The sequence below is a fragment of the Anser cygnoides genome, chromosome 3 (genome assembly GCF_040182565.1).
Source record: "Anser cygnoides isolate HZ-2024a breed goose chromosome 3, Taihu_goose_T2T_genome, whole genome shotgun sequence".
In the NCBI taxonomy this organism is placed as follows: domain Eukaryota; kingdom Metazoa; phylum Chordata; class Aves; order Anseriformes; family Anatidae; genus Anser; species Anser cygnoides.
The window spans coordinates 9438971-9460749 of NC_089875.1; the positions used below are offsets into that span (position 1 = coordinate 9438971).

The following is a 21779-nucleotide window of genomic DNA, read 5'->3' on the forward strand; positions in this document are numbered from 1 at the left end:
GATTCCCCATTATATCTGCAGGGCTCTTCTGTCCTTGTTAGGGGACTGGGTCTAATGGGCTCTGACTAATGACTAAACAGGAAAAAAAATGGAGAATTAGCTCCTTTGTAATTTTTCTTTCTTTCTTTCATCCATCTTTGACAGGCTGTAAATGGATTTTCTGTAGCTGTTACATTTCATGGGGAAAATTAGCATGGTATCTTTTTAGATTGTTAGTCTTGATCTATAGGGTTTGTGCTCTGTTCTTGCACTGTTACCATGTGAGACCAATAGGTAACAAGAAGATCCCTCAGTTAACAAGTGAGAATTCCTGCTGGGGTGTCTATGGAAGAAAATTGCCCCAGTGCTGTTCATCCCCAAGGCTGTAACAAGACATGGAGGTCTTCACTTCTTGTCACTACCAGGCTCTGGACACAGTTTCTGCAGACGTCATGACTGCTTGGCTCCGCTCTAAGCAGCTGCATCTGTGCACACTCAAACATGCTGTGTAGACTTCACAGACAGAGAAGAGACTGCAAAACCTCATATTTTCTACATGGTTTTAGGCCAGCCTCTGCATTTTTAGAAGGCTTCAGATTTCCAGATATTCATAATCTAGAATATGAAAAATGTGCAGCTTTTTTGTTGATAGGGTTGAAATGCAAATTTTTAGTTCATCCTTCATGCTTGTCATGTAATTCCAACTTCAAGGAAAAACCTATGGAGTAAGTTCCCTGATGCCCCATGTTTGCAGAAAGCTTGGCACAGTGATGTCACTGTGTTTGCAGGAAGCATGTTGGGTCAATATTTCACTTCTGGAGTGTTGAAGAAGAATGAGAAAGATTCATGAACTGAGAATACTGCTCGCTGTCTACATAGGAAAAGAAAAAACAAACAATACCTTATATTTGAGAAAAACTGACCATATTAACAGCATACCTTATTTCAGTAAGGCAATAATACTTGATTTAAGGCAGGAAAGGAAATTCCTTTCATTGCAAGCAAGCTTTTTTCAAAGCTGAAGAACCTGAGAAGATTTGGGCTTTTTTTTTTTCAAAATAAGTGGAATCCCCAGACACATGCAGCTATCAACTTCTCCCACGAGCCCAGCATGGTTAGGCTGCTACACTGTGGTAAAAGAGATTATTTAATTGAGTATTCTTACTGGGGTGTTTATGGGGAAAAAAATGCCCCAGTGTTGGTTTTATAAAAGTGCTTTGGCAGATGAAAACATGTGGAGCGGGAAAGAGAAACCTACCTTTACTGGGGTGTAAATGTACAGGCCATTTAATCTACATTTTTTTGGCTTAGTACATCTGAAATATTTGAGAGAACTTTGCACGGCATGTTTCTTGGAGCTGAGTGGTATCCTGATGTGTGGGAAAGCTTTTTAACAGAAAACATTACATTTGTTAATAGGCTGTAATAAGCTTATTGCCAGTTTGAATCTCAGTCCAAAGAAATGTGATCTGTTCTTCAAACAGGCAATTAACTGCGCACACTGCAAGTGAGAGAGAATGTCCCCTGACCATGTCTCGAAGTGGCACAATGCTTGGGCTGTCACAGATATGTGAAGCTTTAAAAAGGAGCTCTTACAGAAAGCCTATCTGTGGTTTGCCAGTGTTGCAGAGGCATTACATAGGCTAGTTGGGAAAGGAAAGTCATTTCAGCAGTCTGCAGAGCATGACTTAGTGTTTTCAAAGCTGAAAAAAGCTTCTTATAACTGCTTCTTCCTTGGCTTCTATTCCCCCTTATGTGGGATTCTGGTGCCTATATATCCTTATTTTAAATGACTCAGATGCTAATGCTTATGGTTTGAAGACTTAATTGGTCAGAGAGCATAAATGTTGGCGGACTATGTAGAATGAGTGTCACGTGAAAGTTTATGTAATATGGAGTTGTTTTACCTAATCATGAAGGTACAAGAATTTATAGATTTCACAATGTCTTAAGTTGCTAGTAAAATGAAAACGAAATCTGTAAATACCTGTTGTCTGGAAATGGCCTCTCAGAGCGCTTGGTTTCAGTAGGTATGCCACACCTGATGGAAAGCATCAGACATCCGTGAGCTGTCATTCTTCCCTACCTTCCTTCCTTCCTCCATAAAGGTGTGCCTGTATGGGCACACAGGGCAGTTTGAGTCTTCATTATCATCTCTCTTGGCACTAAATAAGAAGTCTTAAAACAAACAGTACATTGATTTGGTTTAACTTGGTAATGTATGGAGATTAACTTTGTGGTTGCAAAGGAAAACAAGTAGTAGATAGAATATGAATACTGCTGTTGACTACTCTAAAAGTAAGCCAGAAAGAACAGTAAAGTGTGTTGTAGTTTAGAATCATGCCTTGTGCTTGTCTGTAAGTTGTCCAAGTCAAGCTATGGAGATGTAATGTCTCCTGAACTCATTGGAAAGATTCCTCAAGGAGTTGGATTGTCTGGAATTTAAAACTAGGGGAATAGATTTGCTGTCATGCCAAAGCTCTGTGTTCTTTTTACTATCCAGCAATGAATTTTATCACTGTTTCATTCCCAAATATTTTAAATAGGACTTTTTTTTTGTTTAATAAACATGAAAAGATGAGAAGGTGTTTGAAGGAAACAAGCATAGAAAGAGGGAAGTAGCTCTGGAGGAAATGAGGAAAACGGTGAGGCCCTAAGGGAAAGAAAGCAGAGGGTGTTGAAATTATGTTAGAAGTTTCTTTTAAAAATGTTTCCTTTTGAAGATTTGGATGCATGATTCTAAATAAATAAATAAATAAAAATAATTTGATTCCTGCCTAAAGAGAAGAAACGAAAAGAAGGCAGAAGTATTTTTAAAGTCACGGCTAGGGATTAGCTATTGTTCATTCCCCAAAGGAACTCATTTGGATAGTTTGTTTTAATCTGGGAAGTTGACAAGCATACTTTGAAGGCAGAGGTGGTACAGCAAATAAAGCTTGAGCTAGCAAAGAAGGCAGCTTCCTCAGAAGATGTAATGGCTGAGAAGTGACAGCAGCAGAAATTATTCCCAGTGAGGATCAGAGTTACTCAGCATTATTGTGTGACTGTGCTAAATCCGCTCCCTGACACCATTTTCAGAGATTTGCTGGTGAAGGCTCAAGCTGGAGAAGGCGCTGCTTTGACTGTCGCACGGAAGAATGGTTTGGGAGGTAATTTATACTGTAGCTGACTGCAAGATGACAGCACGTTCCAGTTTGGGGGTATTTCTTCATAAAGCTGATGTGTGATGGCCAGCCAATAATAACAAAGAAATTAAGAGGTTCTAAGCTCACTCTTTTGAACTCTGTTCTGTTTGCATGTATAATTAATAGTTCTATCTCATCACAATTAACCAGCATATTACATGCTCCAGTATATAAATGTAGAAAAATTGTGAAGAGTTATTTTCAGTTGGCCTAAATTACATAGGTTAATTAATATAACTGAGGTTTGCTGGTTTATTCTCACCTGTAGCACAACTGTAATTTACCTTCAATTAACAGAAAATTAGAAACATTTTCCTCTATTATTTCATAATGTAATTGGTAGTATATCTGGTAAACAGCTGAAATAGACTCAATCATTCATGTCTATTTGAACTCCATCTGTAATAAGCAATAACAGGTTTTCTGAATCAGATATGGAAAGTGGCTGTGATAGCTTTTGTTCAGCCATGAAATGAGACATTCATACAACATAGATCACCCAGCAGCTTGGTAACATGAAATAATGAAGGGGTAAAATGCTCTTAACACCCTACGAATTGGTTGTAATGGAAGTAAATCTCCCTGGTTGAAATTTGCATAGTGGAATTCTTTAGATAGGTTTCATTTGCTTCTACTGATAGTTATTCTGATATTTATCAGATTGTATGGACAGAAGAGTGTTGGTCAAAAACTTTGAAAGAAATTTATGCTCATCAGAATCCTTATTAACGTAGCCTTGATGCTGTTTAATAAGGTGGTCCAGTTTGAACTTGAAAAACACTTTTCCAGCACAGATGCAATTCAGCAAAATTAAAACAGCAGCTTGGATAAGTGAAAGTAACCAAGCATTTGTCCCCTCTGACCTGTCATATCTCAGCATGGGTGTTCAGCCTAATGCCACAAGGCTTGTAAAAAGTAACGCAAAGCGAAGCAAGCAAGCAACCAACCAAAAAACCCTGGCAGTTTACATTAACTGAAGGACTGGCTCACTGCTTTTTGCCTTCCTGTGTGAAATTTGTGTGTACACCCAATGCTAATGCTCATTAATAAGAGCTCTGTGAATTCCACCACCGGGAGAGTTCCAAAGAAAGGAGACTGCTCAATGAGTGCCTTTGGAGAAGGAGGCTGTCCAGCGACTTACCGCCTAGGGAGACAGGTTTGTCTATTGTCCAGTAGCTAGCAACAGGTTTTCCTCTTTTTCAATGAATATAAACAATTTGTGGTTCTGACAGGTAGATGAGGTACAAATTGCTTTCTATATTTAGCTTCAGGCGTAATTTTTGTTTGGGACAGGTTCAGGTACCTAGGCTACACACAGCCTACACAAAGGAGAAAACATACAGTGCCCAAGCAGCAACATGAAAGCTCCTGAAAGAAAAAGAAAAAAAAAAAAACAGAGTCTTTTTCAAAGAGGCTTTCATTTTATCTTGTAATGAGGAAAGGAAAAAACTATATATGTCTGCTATTGTTAGGTGGGAAGAGAGAAAAGAATGACTGATAAAGTGCAGAAACAAACATGAATAACTTAGTCATCAGTGATTTTTTTTTTTTCTAACTGAAAGAATTTGGTTTTATTTGATGTCTTAGCTTACCTTCTGGCTGTTTGTTCAGTATTGTCCCTGTCTGTGGCAGTACTTTCACTGATCATTTCTACAGAAAGACATCCACATTTCTTCTTTCTGTTTTAAGATAAATATTGATTATCTTACAGTTTAGATGGTTGCTGTCCAGGTATAAAGTGGGAAAGTGAGAATTACTGAATTGTTAGTTTTACTTGGTCAGAATTTCGTGTAATAATTCTCCGGTTTACTTGCTGCTTGGTATGCATTATGCTTGAAAAATAGTTCAGAATGAAAGATTTAATCAAGTAGTGTGCATAACTGTTGTGAATCTAGTCCCTGTTGAATATTTTTCCTATCCATCTTCTTCTATTTCTCTTTAATATAACAGATGTTAAACAGGATAACATTTGGAACAGTTTGAAATTGTGGTATCTTTCAATTATACTGAATTTTTCTTGGATTTATGATATCATACTAGGGCTAATGTTACAGTCCCTTGGGGATGCAAAACAATAATGGGAGCTGGAGTTTAAGCATGTTTTCAGGGTTAATTCACGTTATCTCTTTGGAACATATTCTTTATGCAGATTAGTGTTGCTGTTAAGCAACGTAGGCTTATTTCATTGAGTAAAAATTTTTCACGTGTTCAGGTGAGGCTCATTGGATATTTTTGGCTTCCGTGTAAACACGAGGCACTGTAAATCAAACTAGGCTGTAAATCTTTCTCATCACTGTTGCAGTCTTGTTCCTTCAATACACAAACAGTAAAACGCAATTTAAAGGAAGCTAAAAACTTTATAATGGGATTTGTTGAAATACTTACCCTTACAAGGGCCCAATCTTGATATCTTTGTAATGATGTAAATTACTAAAGCCTAACATAAGTATCCGCTAGGTGTGTGAGGCCTGGAAATAACTTGTTTTGCATTTATGAAGTCGGAGGAAATTTATTTGGCATAAACCATTTCATAAAAATTTAAGACAGATCACTGCCTGACAGCCTGGTTTATCTTCAGTGTATTATGGACAATAACAATGGTTTTTTTACTCAGTGCTATCATCTTTTTGGCTGAAGTCTGGAAGATTTGTACACATGAATAATTTTGTTTACGTGAATACTTTTACTGAAGTCATGCATGTAAATATTTTCAGGGCAGAGACTTGGCCAGTATAAATTCTTCAGAAAAGTGATTACAGTGCCTACCTTCTGGGTTATTGTAACAGAACTGATAACTTAATAATTGTATTTCTGATATGTGTTTAAAACTTCAGTGACAAATATTTTTTGTGAAATGTGTTTTGAGAAAGGACATATCAGTTACCAACAGATAAGAAGTTTTGAGGTGAGTAGAAATAATGGATTTACATATGTTAGTGAGACAAAATTTAAAGTTTTCAGATAAACCTATCTATGTAAACATGTTATTTGTATTTAGAAAAAGGATGATTTTTTTTTAACTGACTACATAGGAAAATAAATTTGTTGTAAAGACCATGGGCCAAATGAAATAATTTCTACTGAGGTTATGGTCATACTGACTAATATCAGACTATGTCAGCCAATGACCTCTTTTTTTTTTTTTTTTTACAATAGGGGCTACTTCAGAGAGTGGATTTTGGTCTTTTTATGGATGCATAGTAACATTCAAACATCTGCAAAAATCTTGGGGCAAATCTTGCATGTTAATTAAGTGTATCAGGATAAAATTATAAAGTCAGATTAGTACTTTACCGAATAATTTTCACCAATATAGTAATTGAAATGTGTTTTGTTGCCTAGGATTTCCTGCTACAACATCTGTCTTACTGAAATCTTTCCTAATAGAGAGAAAAATTACTAATTCAGGTATGAACATTGATTTTTGTCCTTTTAACACAAAGTACAGGCATTCAGAGACATATGCATAAGGTCTTGTAATTCATATTTTCCAACTCTGCTATAAAGTGTATATGGCTTCAGAAGCATCTGTCTGTGTCAGGATGGAGTTTATTTTCCATGCCTTGCTTTATTAAATGTGAGAAGCTCACCAGCACTAGAAATGCCTGGCTGATAAGATGATGCACTTTTTATCTACTTGGAGCCTGACTGACATCATTGAACACTGTTATATCTAAACAGCTTGAATAAATGACCTCATTCCTTAAATACCATCACTTGAACAGCTCTTGTTGCTAAAATAAAAGCACTGTTGATCCTCTGTTGTGCAAACTCCTACAGACCCTCTGACAAGCACAAACTAAACCACACCTTTTTTTTGTACTATGATAAAAATGATTGCTTATTTGTAGCAATTGCAGTGTACCTGCAATGGCAATTACAGCGAAGGTATCGCTCGTGGTTTTTATGACATTCACTTTGTGTTAACCTCTGACTGTCACGGAAATCTCTGTCACATGGAGCAGGATTGGGGAACAGACCTCAAGGAAAATGATCCTGGGAAGGTAAAGTGGCTGAATAATTTTGTTTTCTTATATGGACAAGTAGTTTGTTAACTTATGGCTTAGACCTAAACTGAGGGAAGATTGTAATTGAGCCAGACTTCCCAGTAAGATAAAAAAGAGGCCAGGATCAGCCTTCTCATTTTACACTGTGTTTTAATGCTGTGAAATAAGCCCTCTGCAATGTGGGCCTATGTCAGTACTTTGTAAAGTATAATCAGGATTTTAAAAACACAAGCTATGCCCTCCATTCAAACACAACTGTGTGTTTCTCTGGAAACAATGTTTGTGATTTTTTTCCCAAGAGGTGCTACTTGGAAAACTGAACTTTTAGTGGGAAGCTGAAGTATGGTCTGGTTAAAAAGAAGCGTTTTTGTTTTTTTTTTTTAATCTATGAAAACCATCTCTGTGGGAGGTCTATGTACAAGTTCTCTGTGACATAAATAAGAGAGAAAAAAATCTTATTGGCTGTTGTTTAAACAGTCTTTTCAGTTAGTTTGAGCTTGTTGGTTGAAATAGTATTCTGAAACAGAATTGTGACTACATATTTGCATACAGTTGTGTTGCAGATGCATGTGTGACGATAGATACAAGCTCTGTAACTTGCTGTGCTTTGTTACTATTGGCAGTATTGAGGCAAGTGCCACAAAGGCCAAAGGGGTCAGCTGCTAGAAAGGATATTCAGATAACTACCACATCTTTAATATAATCTAGACCTCTTCCTCCAAAAGCTGACAGTAAATTGTTTTAAAATTGTGTTTCATTTTCAGAATATAACCTAATTTTCTTAAGGTAAAACCTTTAAAAATATAAGTCCTGTTCTTAGGTCTAGTCCACCAAATGCTTTGCTACTAAGCAGTTTTGGATACGGGGTAGAGCAGGTTGTGACTATGAAGGAGGAACACATGTACAAGTACTTGCAGAATCAAAACCTGCCAGTTGGTGTACAAGCAAATAAGAGAGCTCCTGTTTTTCATTTGCAGGTGTGAGTCAAAAGAATAAGGAATTGGTGTTGTCCTTCCATTACATATTGCATACAAACGTATTACTTACTGAAAGTTTCACTGGTTTGAAATAAAGCCAGACTATGTGGATCGATTTATACTAATTATACCACACTATTTTTAATCTTTTCATCCAATGTTATGAATTGTCATCAGGATCAGCATGTGCTTGTTGTGTATTTCCTAAAGCTCTGTATTATTTTGGTAAGAGGAGAGTGTAATCAAGAGCAACAACTTCAATTTTTATTTTATTTTATAACAACCAAATATGGCATTTACTAAAAATAAAGGACTTCAGCACAACTTTGGATGCCAAACCTGCATTTATGGGGAAAGAGTTAAAAAAAAATGCCTTGAGTGCAATCTCTGTGTAACTTTGGTGATCACAATTAGGTGGACATTCCTGCAGGAGAAAGGCACTAGGGGCAGTTAAGTTGCAAGTTGGCTGGGCACATTTGTATACCTGCGGGTGGGACAGGGAGGACTCAGCCAAGCCTGTTTGGCACTCAGGAAGGTGAGGGAGGGAATTGCTGTATTGGAGAACACGCTCGGACTGAGATTCCACGAGGCTTTAAAGGTCAAGAGGAAGTACCTTGAGGCCAATATTGAATGTGTTTGGCAACCAGGGTAACTAAGCCATGGAGAGAGTTATGTGCTTACCCTGTCTGCTGCCAACAAAACTCCTGCCAGCATCTTTTTGTAGTAGATGAAGTCTATTAGTTCTGCATGCATACACATCAGCAGAAAGGGTCTAGCATTACGCCGATCTAAATGAAACAAAACATAGGCATGAAGGACAGTCATATCCGAATGAGGCAAGGAAGTGTATTGGCAATGCTCCCAAAAAGAAGGGGAAACATTTCACTCACGTGAAGGCGCACTGGCTGCCTGATGGACCAGAGTGCAGCTAGATTCCTAGGGTTGAGAAAGAGCAGTGTGAGACATTCTGGAATAAATGCCAAGTTTAAATTGTATCTAGATAACATACACACTTTCTGTGCTCAGATTACAGAAATTTGCAGGAGACTTCTTAACACTCTGCATACAGAGGACTCAGGTGCACTGACAGTGCACAGAAGTGGCAGATGGAATAGTGGTGATGATTTTTAATTACATCTTTTTCATACTGGCAGATGACAGAAAATTAAGCTTCCTGATGATTTTATTAGATCTGTAAGTGAAAAGTTTATGGATTGAAGGAAAGAATAAAAAATAGAGCAGTGAGAAAACCCATAATGAATGATTTAATGAAGTAGTTAAATCCACTGTAGAACACAAGCTGTTTTTAATTGGAAACATTGGATGGTTTCATCTTTCAATCAAATGTTCAGAGGAAATCAAATACCCCGTTGTATAAAAAGCAGCTGGGACAAGGGGAGAATGGCACTTATATCAGTACTCTGTGAGAGGTCAATGACAATTTTAATTGATGCTATTTCAGTTCTAGTGGTATGGTTGATAACTAGAATAGAAATATCTGAACTGCTTGTTCTTAGAAATATGTAGACTTTATTCAGGAGAATCTTCAGCTGATAATCAAGTGCAAAAATTAGATGAAACTTGCAGATACAAGAAAATGAGTGCAGTTAAAGTTGCAGTTAAAGTTTGTTTTATGGGCACATCCCATTCCATTAGTTTCTGAAAAATATAGGGACTGGCAACACTCATTTTCAAAACAAGTTAATAGTAAAGCCACATATTATAAAAAATTGTATGCTACTCAAAACCTCATAGACCTAAAAAAAAATAATTATAAGTAATAATTGCTTTAAAGATTTTTTTTTCTTGCCTTCTTAGACTTTACAGAGCCCTTTTATGGCTTGTTCTTTGTCAGCCTGAGATCACAGCATGGTCCTACTAAATCCGTCTCTTGATTTCTTTGGTGTCAGTGTTGCATACCATCCCAAATAGAAACAGGATTACTAAAGTAGTGGGAATATGGGCTCAAGTTTGAACAATAGTAGTATTCCCAGTTTGGTTTTGCTTTTTCAAATACACACAGTAAGATTGCTATAGGGCAACAGAGACAATAACAGGAAAAAATGTCTCTAATTTTGGCGGTAGAGTATTTCTATAGTTTATCTGTGAAGAGACCTACTTGTTGTAGGGTACTGGGAAGTCTTTTTTGGCTTGTGGTGTAGGGATATGTGAAGAGCGGATGGTCTTTTGGCTCTCTGAATGAAGCACTGGGAAGGTGGACATTGGGAGTCAGATGGTCCAATCTACATCAATGTTTCTGTGATGCATGGTGGATTTGGTGTCAGACTTCAGCTTGGACTGTTACTTTTCTGCAGAGAGATATCTTCTGATACGTTGCTTTTCAGAGAGCCCATGTTTCATTTAGTTTTGAATTACTTAAGCCTAACTGTAGCAAGCCAGATTCTCAGCTGCCACTAATTCCCAGCAGTGTATTGATCTGAGTGAAACAGCCTGGATCTGTACAAGCTGAGGAGCTAATTCTCCCAATTCCCATTCTCTCCATGACTCTGCATTCTTCCATTCTCTCCCATTCTCTCAATGATTCTGCACAAGAAGGTTGTGTCTGATTTTAGTGACAATTCTCTTAAATAAATAATGCAAACTCTCTAGACCTATTTTTTACCCAGGTTGGTAAAAATTAAGGGTCACTTTACTTTTTCCTGAAGCAAATATTTCCATGATTTCACACATTTCCAGGGTTATCTTTTGAAAACAATGTAGTCTACAAATGCCACGAGCACATAAATCTGCCACAAAGTGCTGTGGTAGTCTTAGAATGAGTTTGTGCTCCTTACACTGCAGAGCAGCATAGAAGAAAAGCTCCCTCTGGAGAAGTATGGGGGAGATGATTTCTGCAGGGCTGCTTCAGCTAGCGATCTGCAGCTCTCAGACAGATGCAGCAGGGTTTCAGGTCTATCCTTGTGACACTTCAAAGCCTTGTGGGCATTGAGGATTACATTAGTGCTGGTAACTTTGGTAACTTTATGCTGGGATAATACCCACTTCTTTTTCTTCAAGTATTCTCCCGCCCCACACACACTCCCCTCTCTGTGGTTCATGCTGCTCACATTCCCAGACCCCTGCCAGTTTAGCTCACTTGTGTTTCTTACTTCATCATACCAGTCTATTGACATCAGACTTGCATCATCTGAAGAAGCAATGTTATTGCATGAGTTAAATAGCTGCATCTCTTGAGCTGCTCATTTCCTAGTTTGAATACCTCTTGATACTTTTTCCCAGCTCTGTTGTGCTTTCTAGGTTTTAGGTGGAGTCCTTCTCAAATGCTTTCATCACATTAACTTTGTAATAATGGTTTTGTTTATTATTATACATTCAAATGTCTTTTCAGCTTATATTTGTGGGTGGGGTTTTTTTGCTTAATAGTCATTTGAGGATGAATTCTTAGTCTAAGAAGCTTAACCTGAGTGGTGTGCATAAATGCAGAGATTCAAATTTGCTATTATTCATTAAATGAATACATGTTTTTTTCAGAATATTGTTTAACTTAGTGTAATGTCTTCCTATTTTAATATCTGTATATAATTAGAATGAGCAGAATGGAAGGTGAAGCTGTAAAGACAGTCCTCATCTTATTAAAAATACTTTAACTGGATTTGTCTTGCACCAGATTTAATATTTTAGTCTTCTTGCCTTCAGATACTTATAAATAACTGCATTGTAGTGTGGTGACACTTACATGCACATACCTGAGAGAAAACTCAATCAAGCCACTAATATGTTCAGTACAGCAAGGTAACCTGAAGTTAGATTTTTCACTGTTTTTCTGCCTCATTTATTTTTGTGACAGAAAAGGGGATTTCTTGCCCTTTCCTTTTGGTCTTCATATTTTTACAGTCACTGTATATTGCAGTCATGATTCATTTCACTCTTCTTCTCCTAATCCTCTCATGTCTGGCCACAGGCCATTCTTTCAGAAAATGTAGGGACGCAGGTTCCATTTTGTTCTGCCTGTTTTCTTTCTCCTCCAGCTGCTGCTGAATGACACTGCTTGGCTTTTCCTCCCTGCCAGGCTGGAAAGCACAGGGAACTTGCTCAGCTGTCATTCACAGTTTCTGTACATAGATTCCCACTTTCCCTTTTTTGCCATTTCAAACTCTTCCCCACGTAACCATCGCTGACAAGCCCTTAAACTCCTAGCTTCAGTATTGCATTGCTTCTCCTGAGAAAATGACTTAATTCGGGCTCACCAACAGGAACAGCCAGCCGTTCTTCATGCTCGCTATATTAGATGGCCATTACTTTTGGAAGAGTACCACACAGCTTATACTGGCGTCAGAGTTTCGGTGTAGCAGCACTGAGAATACAAATACCCAACAATATCTCTTGCAGTAATCTTGTGTGTTCCTTATCCGAGTATTGCCAACCCCAAACCCGCCTATCTTGTCAAATCCCATGTGATGTTGCCCCAGGTGATATGGCTACATACATTGCATACGCATGTTCCACACAGCTATTTGTTGCCTGTACTCAGGATTTTAAAACAAATCAGGCATGTGCTGACATGAAGCCTGAATTAAAGCTGAATAAATAGAAATTAAATTGTTCTACATGTTGTGCTGTTAACTTCATGGGCACAGTGATTCTTCTGAACTTTACTGGGGGTTACTGGCACCTCATTCAGCTGTGCTTTCAGCTGATATGTTTGGCTTATCTGTGGAGCTGTGAGAAACCTGATTAAAAAAGAAAAATATAAGGCCAGCCTGGCAGGAGGTATTTGTAATATCTGTGTATCATACAGGGGCTGTGATCAGGATTGTGGATTTGTTGTGGTATGCTCTGTAAATAAGAGTTTATGCAGTCTTTGTCTTAGAAGCTTACAAATGAAGAGAGCGCACAGAAGTGTGTGCAATTAGCTATAATATAATATATAGTGCAGAACATATATGCTATATGTTCTAAACTGCCTATGTATTCAAATTTAACATTATGAGATGCTGTTCTTAGCTCACTGAGGATCAATTTTTTTTCTCTCGATGCATGTATATATTTTCTTGCTTCCTTCTAGATCTGGTTTGCAAATCCAAAACATCTGCAAGAGAAATCAACTAACCAATAAAGGTAGGTGGCAAACTGCTGCTTTTCCACTGACCTCTTTGGTTTGTTGTTGCCTCATTTTTCCAAAACACCATGGCGCAAGGTCTTTCATCCACCTGTTGTATTGTGCCTTGTGAACTGTGTGTAGGAGGAACCAACTTTTTAACATACCAGGACATTGCATAATCCAGTGAGCCTTGATACTCGGCTGGCATGCCTGGGCATTCTGGAAGGGTAAACATGAACCTGATAAAACAAAAACAAACAGCCCATCAGGCTAGAGACAGCATATTTAACTTTTTTTGTTCATATTTTGCATATACATATATGTGCCACACACAATTATAGATGCATAAATACTGCAGGAATGAAGGAATACCATGAAGTGAAGGAATACCATGATCTGAAATGAAATTTCCAGGTGGAGGTAGACAAAATCGCTAACATACTATGTTTAAAAACTGCATATTTTTAGAAATGTGACAAAAATTTAAATGCCATTCAGTTGCCATAAAATGATCTAAAATTGCATCAATGCATGATATATTACATATTTATATAGGGGCACATGGTTTTATTAAAAAACAGTTCAAATAGCACTTGCCATTTCTGAAAACTCTGGGAGATTATATCATGTACTACTTTTAGGAATAAAATGATTACCTTTATTTGGTTGGAGCTGTATGGATGATATAAGAAGGAGTAAGAATTATCCAGTTATGGACTGTTTTAGTCTGGGGGAACGAAAGTTGATAGTTTTAGATTGTGCCAGTTGCCAGTGCTGATCTTTCTATTCTGTGCATCACCAGCTGGAGGTCTCATCCATTTTAGCATCCCTTTTTGACTGCTCCCAGCTGTTTTTCCTCTTATCCCGCAGTGGGATGCATGAATTACTTGTAAAAGTTCAACATCCCGAGGCAGCCATAGCAGTAGATTTTCAAATAAGTGCCTTAGATCATGGCAGAGAGACTGAGTCTGCAGAGATAGTAACCATCACCCAATTTGCAGAAAAAAACAGGATGGAAATTTTAATGAAGTATTACATGTAGTTAAGATGAAATGCATATGCATCTGAATGTCTTACAACCTTTCTTTCTGCTACATTCTGGAAGAAAAATAAAGGATACTTTGCCTCAGAGAAAGAGTTCAGTACAAATGTTGAACATCTGTATGAACTTCAAGCTGTAAGGGCTAAACCAAGTCAGATGAGAAGCGACATGATACCAGTGATGATCTTTGAGGGAAATTGGCTAGAAGTAGGCTGAATTTGAGGATTCTTCTGAGACAAGAGTAGAAGGTAAGGATGACACTTGCATCAGTGTTGAAAAGAGACCACGAGTGATCAGAGGTACATCTTGCCATCATATCAGTTACATGAACATGCCATAGTATGGGGAAACTGTCTATATATCATCCATGATCACACAGTATTGAGCAAAATAGAGGAATTCTTAGGTTTAACGAATAGGCACAAGGAGGATATCTTCCTATCATGGAAAAGATTTATTTGAAATGGCAATCAGCAGGCCTGTTGTTTTTGTTTAATTATTTTTTAACTGGGATACTTACAAAACAGTTTTACACTGTAAGAAATACCATGTGTATGTCTTATTTCTGCCCCTAGGTAAAAGAAAGTACTATGGTGTAATGTCAGAAAGCTGTTAGTCATCACACAGTGAGGTTGGCTTTACAGTAGTTTCTGAGGGTAGACAACATCTGCCATCTTAGATCATCTATATTAGCTTCAGAAAGATTGTAACGTGCTCCATCAGACAAATCTGTTCAATATTCCAATGGCCCAATGCAAAATTTACGAGAACTCTATTGAACTGATTTAGTTGGATAAATCTTAAAGACTGCTGGTTCTAAATTCTGATTTAATTTACTAAAGCTTTAAGAGGGTAAGATTTGGATGAGAAACAAATAACAAATAGCTACCTCTAAAGTCAGAATAATTTTTTTTTTCAGTTAACCTAGGTACTTCTGCCCAGGGTATGGTCAAGTTATAATTATTTTCAGGCTCATATATTAAAACTTGCACTGTTTAGCAACCTGTTTCTAACTGATGGAATGAAAGCAGTTAATTTGCTAATTAACTGTACTGAAGGAGTAATTTGAACAGATGATATATGGTATTCAAGTAGTTGTTTTTTACTGAAATATGTTACATTTTTCACAAGTTACAATGAGAAAAGTAAAAATTGTCTTTGTACTAAAAAAATGTATTTTTAAACAGCTTAGAATAAGCAATACCTGCCTAGAATTGTGCCTTAGAAAACCCGAAGAACCTTGATTTTTCTTAGGCAATAAGATAGCCCTATGTAACTTCTTTAATGTGCTATTTTTTTCCCAGATCTTTTCCTTTTGCTTCTATTCCTTTTCATGGGATATATTGGATAGAATTTGGTCTACAAAATTTATGTTCCTTTTTTTTCTGCTCTTGCCAAAACTGTGGCTGCACCTAGGTAGTCTTCACCACAGTTCCACTGGCGTGACTCATGTAAAATTCATCCCTGTCTACAACAGTCAGAAACCAGTTCTAAAACCAGTAAAACTAGGAAATTCAGGTTTCCCATAGCTTCAGGTCTTACAGTGTATACTGGAATATGTTCAGTTGTTCTACATGTCTCTTATCCTCCTTCATGGTTTTGCCATCTGGGTGAGAGACAGACATGCTTATAAAAACTGCATACTGGCTGATGGCTGCAAAACACAATGGGCAACAGCTGAGTTCTCCCTAGCTCACTCTCCACAGGAGAGCTTGTCACCTCTTTGTATTTTAGGCAGCTGCTGATTTTTACAAAGCTATCAGGAATTTGATATTCTTGAATTTTCTACTACTGCCATAGTTAGCCGAAATTGTCCGAAGTGTTCAAAAGCTCGAGGTGGTGGTGGTGGGCTTTTTGTTTTATGTGGGGAAAGGTGAGGGAGATAAAGGGCTTCCGTGTTTGATCAGCTTGGTGTGGTACTCAGAAAGCAGGGTAGTCATGTTGAAATTTTTTTTAGTCATCCTATCTTTGTCTGACCCAGATAAAAGGAAGAGCTCCCTAAACGCTCATAAGAAAAGATGTAGCAGTCACAGACTCGGTGTTGGCTTCCAAAGGTGCTATACCATCTGTCCTTGGAAGTCAAAAATGCACTGAAACGCCCATACACCACTGTGACCTGTGTGAAGACTCCAGCTGCTATGGTTTGATAAAAACAGTTATAAGGCATAAGCTATTAAGCACTGAGCAAAGTGGTAGAAGACGCTGTGCTGATTCCTTTCAAATGTGAGGCATTTAAAATCAGTACTGTTTCCAAAGCAAACTTTCCCCGTCTTCTTAAGGTTTATAGTTCCAGTAGCAGTGCCATCAGTTTTGTCTACAATAATGGCGACAATGTTGCTACTCTCAGTCTCTTTACTCCCTGGGCATATTCGGCAGCCAAAGGAATAACCTGAATGTTGGTTACCAGACTGTTTCTTTCCTAAGCAGGTAAATATTAATGCTTAAAAAGAGCAAATATTGATTTCTAAGTTAAAGTATACATGCTTTCCCTTAAAAAAAAAAATCCAAATTACTATAGCTTTTATGAATTCCCAAGATTTTTTTTTATTATTTTTTTAAAAGCTATTAAAATAATGTGAATAAATTGCTATATTTTCAGATAGTTCATGCTTGCTGTTGGAATTGTAAATTCAAGTCACTGAGCTAGCAGAATCACAAGCTCAGCATCTGGAATCAGAATGGTGGGGCTGCCAGGTCAGCCCCTGCCACCTGTGTCTTCCCCTGAACATGCAGGGAACACATTTTCCTCAATTAGTTTGTTCAGCTAATTCAGCTCAGTCGCTTGTACACTCCAAGTTAAGAAATCAGTGGTTGAGCATGTATGTTAGATACTCTGAGCCTGCAACATGCCATCCAAATTCTGTTCCTGCTCTAAAACTACACTTGTAGCTTGTAAAACTGTTCTTTCTGTGCTCTTATTTGTGTGGTAATGAGTACATCCTCCTTTCCTCACTCCATGGGAATTGGACATCACAAATACGTCTGTCCAAAGAACCTGAAAGGTACTGGGCATCAGTGGACTCTCCTCCATTGAATCCCCAGGCACACAGGGAACAAACACTGCTGGTTCACGACATTAATTACAGTATGTGGGATGTTTGCATAAAACAGAGCCATAATAAAGCCCTAAAAAAAGGCTAAGTATCAAGGCTGTAACGTTTCAGTGTAGACACATGCATGGGTACAGATTTAGTGAGGGATGCTGAGACCTAAACTTGATAGTGATTTTAAGCATTTATGCTTAAACGTGTATCATGCATTATGATACTGATATCATAATAAACGGATATCATGCATTATAAAAAGTAATTATTATACTACCTTGATCTGCTTGCAAGAGGTATTAATAGTGAATGGATTTTTTGTGTTTAGGTCCAGTGAAGCTGGTGGTTCTTATATTCCTCGGGAGTCTGAATGATTGCGGCCAAACTGGTAAGTGAATAATTTAATTTTATTTCTTAGAGGTGTGAGGGACTGAATAGTAGCAATATTGAAACTAAACTGGGGAATTATCTGCATTCTGGATAATTTGAAAAATTTGCACCATTCATTCTGATTCCTTAGACAATTTTGTGAATGTTCACAGACAGTCTCAGAGGACTTCACATTCTTGTATGTTTAAATTTTCTAAAGTGACCTGGTGAATTTTGATAGTGATATTAAAAATTGTTCAGTGCACGTCATTCTGCCACACTTCCATGGTTTTATGTCCCTAATACACTATTATTAAGGTGTGAATGGATACATTTATTTAATTAACTTTCTTATTAATATATTGAATTGCTGTAATAATAAAATGTAAGAATGTAATAATTGTTTTCACTTAAGGACTTTTCTGATTCACAGCAGCGTATTCCCTTGAGCGTCCAACCGTCACCTCCCTGACTGGGCAGAGAGGAGAGGACTTCAAGGAAAATACTTATTTTAAATCCCCACTATCTGCTTGTTGAGAACTTGTTAGTCATGCAAGTGAACTAGCCTTAGCTGGGGTCAGTACTTAGATAGAAGGTTATCCAGGAACATGGAAGTGCTACAGTGTTTGAATGGTTTTGAACAGAAGTCTTATCTTTCTTCAGTGTAAACAGTGTCTTATTTGGGTGTGGAAGGACATCACTGCTTAGGGTCCCACAACATCAGTAAGGCATAAAATCGGTATTTTAGGCGTAATGGTTCGTTTGCAAGGGAAAGAGTAGTCAGACCAAAATCCAATTTAAGTTGAATTCCTGTGCAGGTTTAATGAGGTGAATACTTTAGATCATAGCCTTGTTTGCTGGAGAGCATTGTGCATTATCATTGGTATGCTTCATATGCTGGTATAGTTTAATGGTCGAGCAAATAGATTCTTGTCCTCTGTTGCAATGTCATTTTTAATGTTATCAGCTGGTTCCTTTGAATGGAAGCTTAAATAAACCAAGTTGTGGCCTGGGCAGAAATTACCTGGATGCAGGAATTTAAAGCTACAGCTGGTGGTAACTTTGCACTTGTGCCAGCTGACATAATTTGGAGCTGTCCTTAAACCAGTCTCATCTATGCAGATGGAGTGGTGCAGCACCCCACTGGCTGGCTGGCTGAAGGAAGTTTTAAAGATTTTTTTGTGACAGATCTAAATCAGAATACGGTATATTGACGGGGCTATACGGACCCTTTCTGTAGAAATGGGTTGCTTTGATTTTTCAAGATGATATTGGAGGGGAAAAAGTAGAAAAATTGGCTCAACTTAAGTCAGCTCACAGTAAAGTAACAAGCCCAGAATAGGAAGTGCCTGGAACACAAAAGAACATAAAAGGTTTAAAAAGTGACTGTCAAGAAAATGTTAATTATTGCAGAGGACCAGGCTGAAAGGCAGGCCCTAGAGAAAATTCTGATAGAGCAAACCTGCCTGTTACCATCAGGAGCTGGCAATCCTTCTGTGCTGTTGTTTTAACACTTTTTTCCCTCAGTATGCTGCGTTATTAGTAAACTAAGGAGTGATTTTGTAAAATATCCCACTGCTGATCTTGAAAAGAAGTACAGCAAGCATTCAAACCAAGACAAAAGTGCTAGGTAAACATGCTTGATGCCCAAGGCACGGCAGCACAGGCATAATCTGTAAGCAAAGGCACTGCCGCTTTTTATCCTTCCAGAGATAAAGAGATGATGTCTGAAATCTGGAGGATCATATTTTGAGCTTAAAATGAGGGACAGAAATCCAGCTGTCCCTGTAACATTAACTCCAGGTTTTTAAATTGCTACCTGAGACTAAATGTTTTTCCTGTTTGAACCTGCTGTGACACAGCATAACACGGCATTTGTCCCCTCACAATTATTTACCTAGTCGATGATATACTGTGATATCATATTGCTTCTGTGTAAGATCAGGCAGAAGGTCATGGTGGACAGATGAAAATACAACTAGTCCATAGCCATTGTCAGCTCTGCTGTGGAAATTCAGAAACACACCAAACTGAATGGTTTTATTCCTAAGTTTGCTATGTGAAAACATCTCATGAAAATCTGTAAATTAGCTTGATGAATATCTGCAAAGTATTCCTACTTGCTGACAATTTTCATGTTATAATAGTAAAATATTTTTCTGAGAGCTAAAAGAAAGGGTATTTTGCGGTATATGTTCGGTACTGCAGATCTGTGTTTCCCTCTCACTTGTTAATTTGACTTGCCTAGGCAATCTGGAACTCCCTTCCTGTTTCCCTCCAAGACCTTTAGTCACTTCCTTTCCCTAAATAAAAATCCCTTTCATTTCTCTTTAACTGATGATGGATTTGCTTTTAAGCATTCTGATAAAATCAACTGAATTATATATAGATTTTTCCTACTTGTAGAAGACCAAAAATCACTGTGGCTAGATATGTTAAAATTACTTTCAGCACTGTGTCTGTATTCAGAATTTTATGAAGTATTAAAAGTACTTTGTTGCCTAAAAGTATATTTTAATGGAATGTTAAAATTTCTATTTTCTTGTTTAACTAAGAGATGTGAAAATGAGATTTTCTGGTGAAATTATAAGGAGCTTACTCAAAATATTTCTATTTGCTATACAAAAAGTGCAGATTTACAATAAAAAAGTGTACTTTCATATTATGTAATAAATGAGTACACAGAAAAGCTGAAGTTTCCTTTTATGAAATATTTCAGGCTCAGTCATCTTCTGGTGAATGGGGTAAAATTCCATTGAAGATCACAGACTTACATTCATCTGTAAAGTCATTAAATCTGGCCTGGTATTTGCATAGATAAAAACCATCACCAGATTGTTACTAATTTCTTAATGCACTTTATTACTTTAATCTTTTTCAAAGTGTTAAAATGTTCTGAGACTCGACTCTGCCATGAAGCGAGCGCTTTCCCCTGCGCATGTGCTCCGCATTGGCCAGCTGGGAGGAGGAGCACACTATTGCTGACATCTTCTTTGCTTGCACCAGCACCGTGGCAGCTGCTGTAGGACACTGGGTAGATACAGCAATAGGTAAGTAAAAAGAAGACAAGTTTATGTCTTAATTTTCCTGGGCCTTTTCTGGCTTTAGTTCTGTCGATGAAGTCCACTGGCTGTAACAATACAACTAGGAATAGCATTTAGCCACTACTGAAACTTCCAAGTTTTATGTTTAACAACACATTTATTTTAATTTCGTCCATCCATCCTGCTGCCACTGCAGCATCCCTTACAGCACTGTAAAAAGGTCTGGTTTGAAAATGTACACGGACAATTTGTCAATAGAAAATACAAAATCTTAAGGGGAAAGAAAGGCAGAATGAAGTCTGAAGACCTTACAGGTCTTTAGTTAAGTGCTTATTCACCAGCTGTGAAATTTTGTATCCCCATGGTGTTTGTCTCCCCGTGGTGTTGTCTTCACTTTTGCTATAAAAATACTTTCCATGATCCTTCTAGATGTGCCTGGTGGAGGTAGGGAATAGCCATGTCTTTGTACATCCTTCTGAAAAACTCACCTGGCCCAAACTGAGTCTGGAACAGGTGCAGGCAAAGGCTGCTGGAAGCAGCAAGGGAAAGGGTGACAGCTGAGCTGCTCTAGCCTGGCTTAAGGAGGCAATGAATGGACAAGGTGTATCCCTTTAAACAGGTTAGGAATTAAAATTCAGAGAAAAGAACAGTTTAAAGTAAAGGGAATAGTGGGAAAAGGATGTGCCTTGAACAAATTAAGACTGGAAATTAGGAGGTTTCTAGTTGTTTGGAAAATGGTATTTTAGAATAGCCTTCCCAGTACCAGTAGTGCAACACACCCTATCCCCAAATATTTGGGTTTGAACAGTGGTTACAAAACAAGGCAATACGTCTTTCTGAGACAAAAGAGGGCTGAGTGCTGGGACCCTATAATGTCCCTCCATCCACCTGTAGCCCTCCTGTTTTTTTCTGGACAGTGACTTGGTGCCTGAGACCTAAATGCAGCCCAGAAGGCAGATACAGTGAGTGGAGCCCGTTCCGTGCTCCAGGTGATGTGGTTGTGCGTGACGGGCCTGCAGGCCAAGCGTGCCTCTCCACGCCCTTTGCCGTGCAGCAGTGGGGAGGCGTGC

General features: G+C 38.0%; 2 protein-coding genes and 1 long non-coding RNA gene across 4 annotated transcripts in view; all 3 read left to right on the forward strand.

Moving 5' to 3' along the window:
* CLHC1 (clathrin heavy chain linker domain containing 1) overlaps positions 1–13227 on the forward strand; it is a 48533-nt gene extending 35306 nt beyond the window's left edge. The window contains exons 18-20 of the mRNA XM_066995519.1: positions 3058–3128; positions 6507–6572; positions 13175–13227. The gene's annotated coding sequence lies outside the window, so the exon portion shown is untranslated. The remainder of the gene's footprint in view (positions 1–3057; positions 3129–6506; positions 6573–13174) is intronic.
* Positions 13228–14510: 1283 nt separating this feature from the next.
* Positions 14511–19408, forward strand: LOC125182435 (uncharacterized). Its single transcript, XR_007162185.2, has 3 exons — positions 14511–16679; positions 17625–17684; positions 18099–19408. It is a non-coding gene; the product is annotated as an uncharacterized lncRNA (long non-coding RNA).
* A 1180-nt stretch (positions 19409–20588) lies between these two features.
* Positions 20589–21779, forward strand: part of RTN4 (reticulon 4) — a 46807-nt gene continuing 45616 nt past the window's right edge. For both annotated transcript variants that reach the window (XM_066995429.1, XM_048060923.2), the window contains exon 1: positions 20589–20715. In XM_066995429.1, coding sequence (XP_066851530.1) covers positions 20604–20715 — 112 coding nt within the window. In that variant the 5' untranslated portion in view covers positions 20589–20603. The remainder of the gene's footprint in view (positions 20716–21779) is intronic.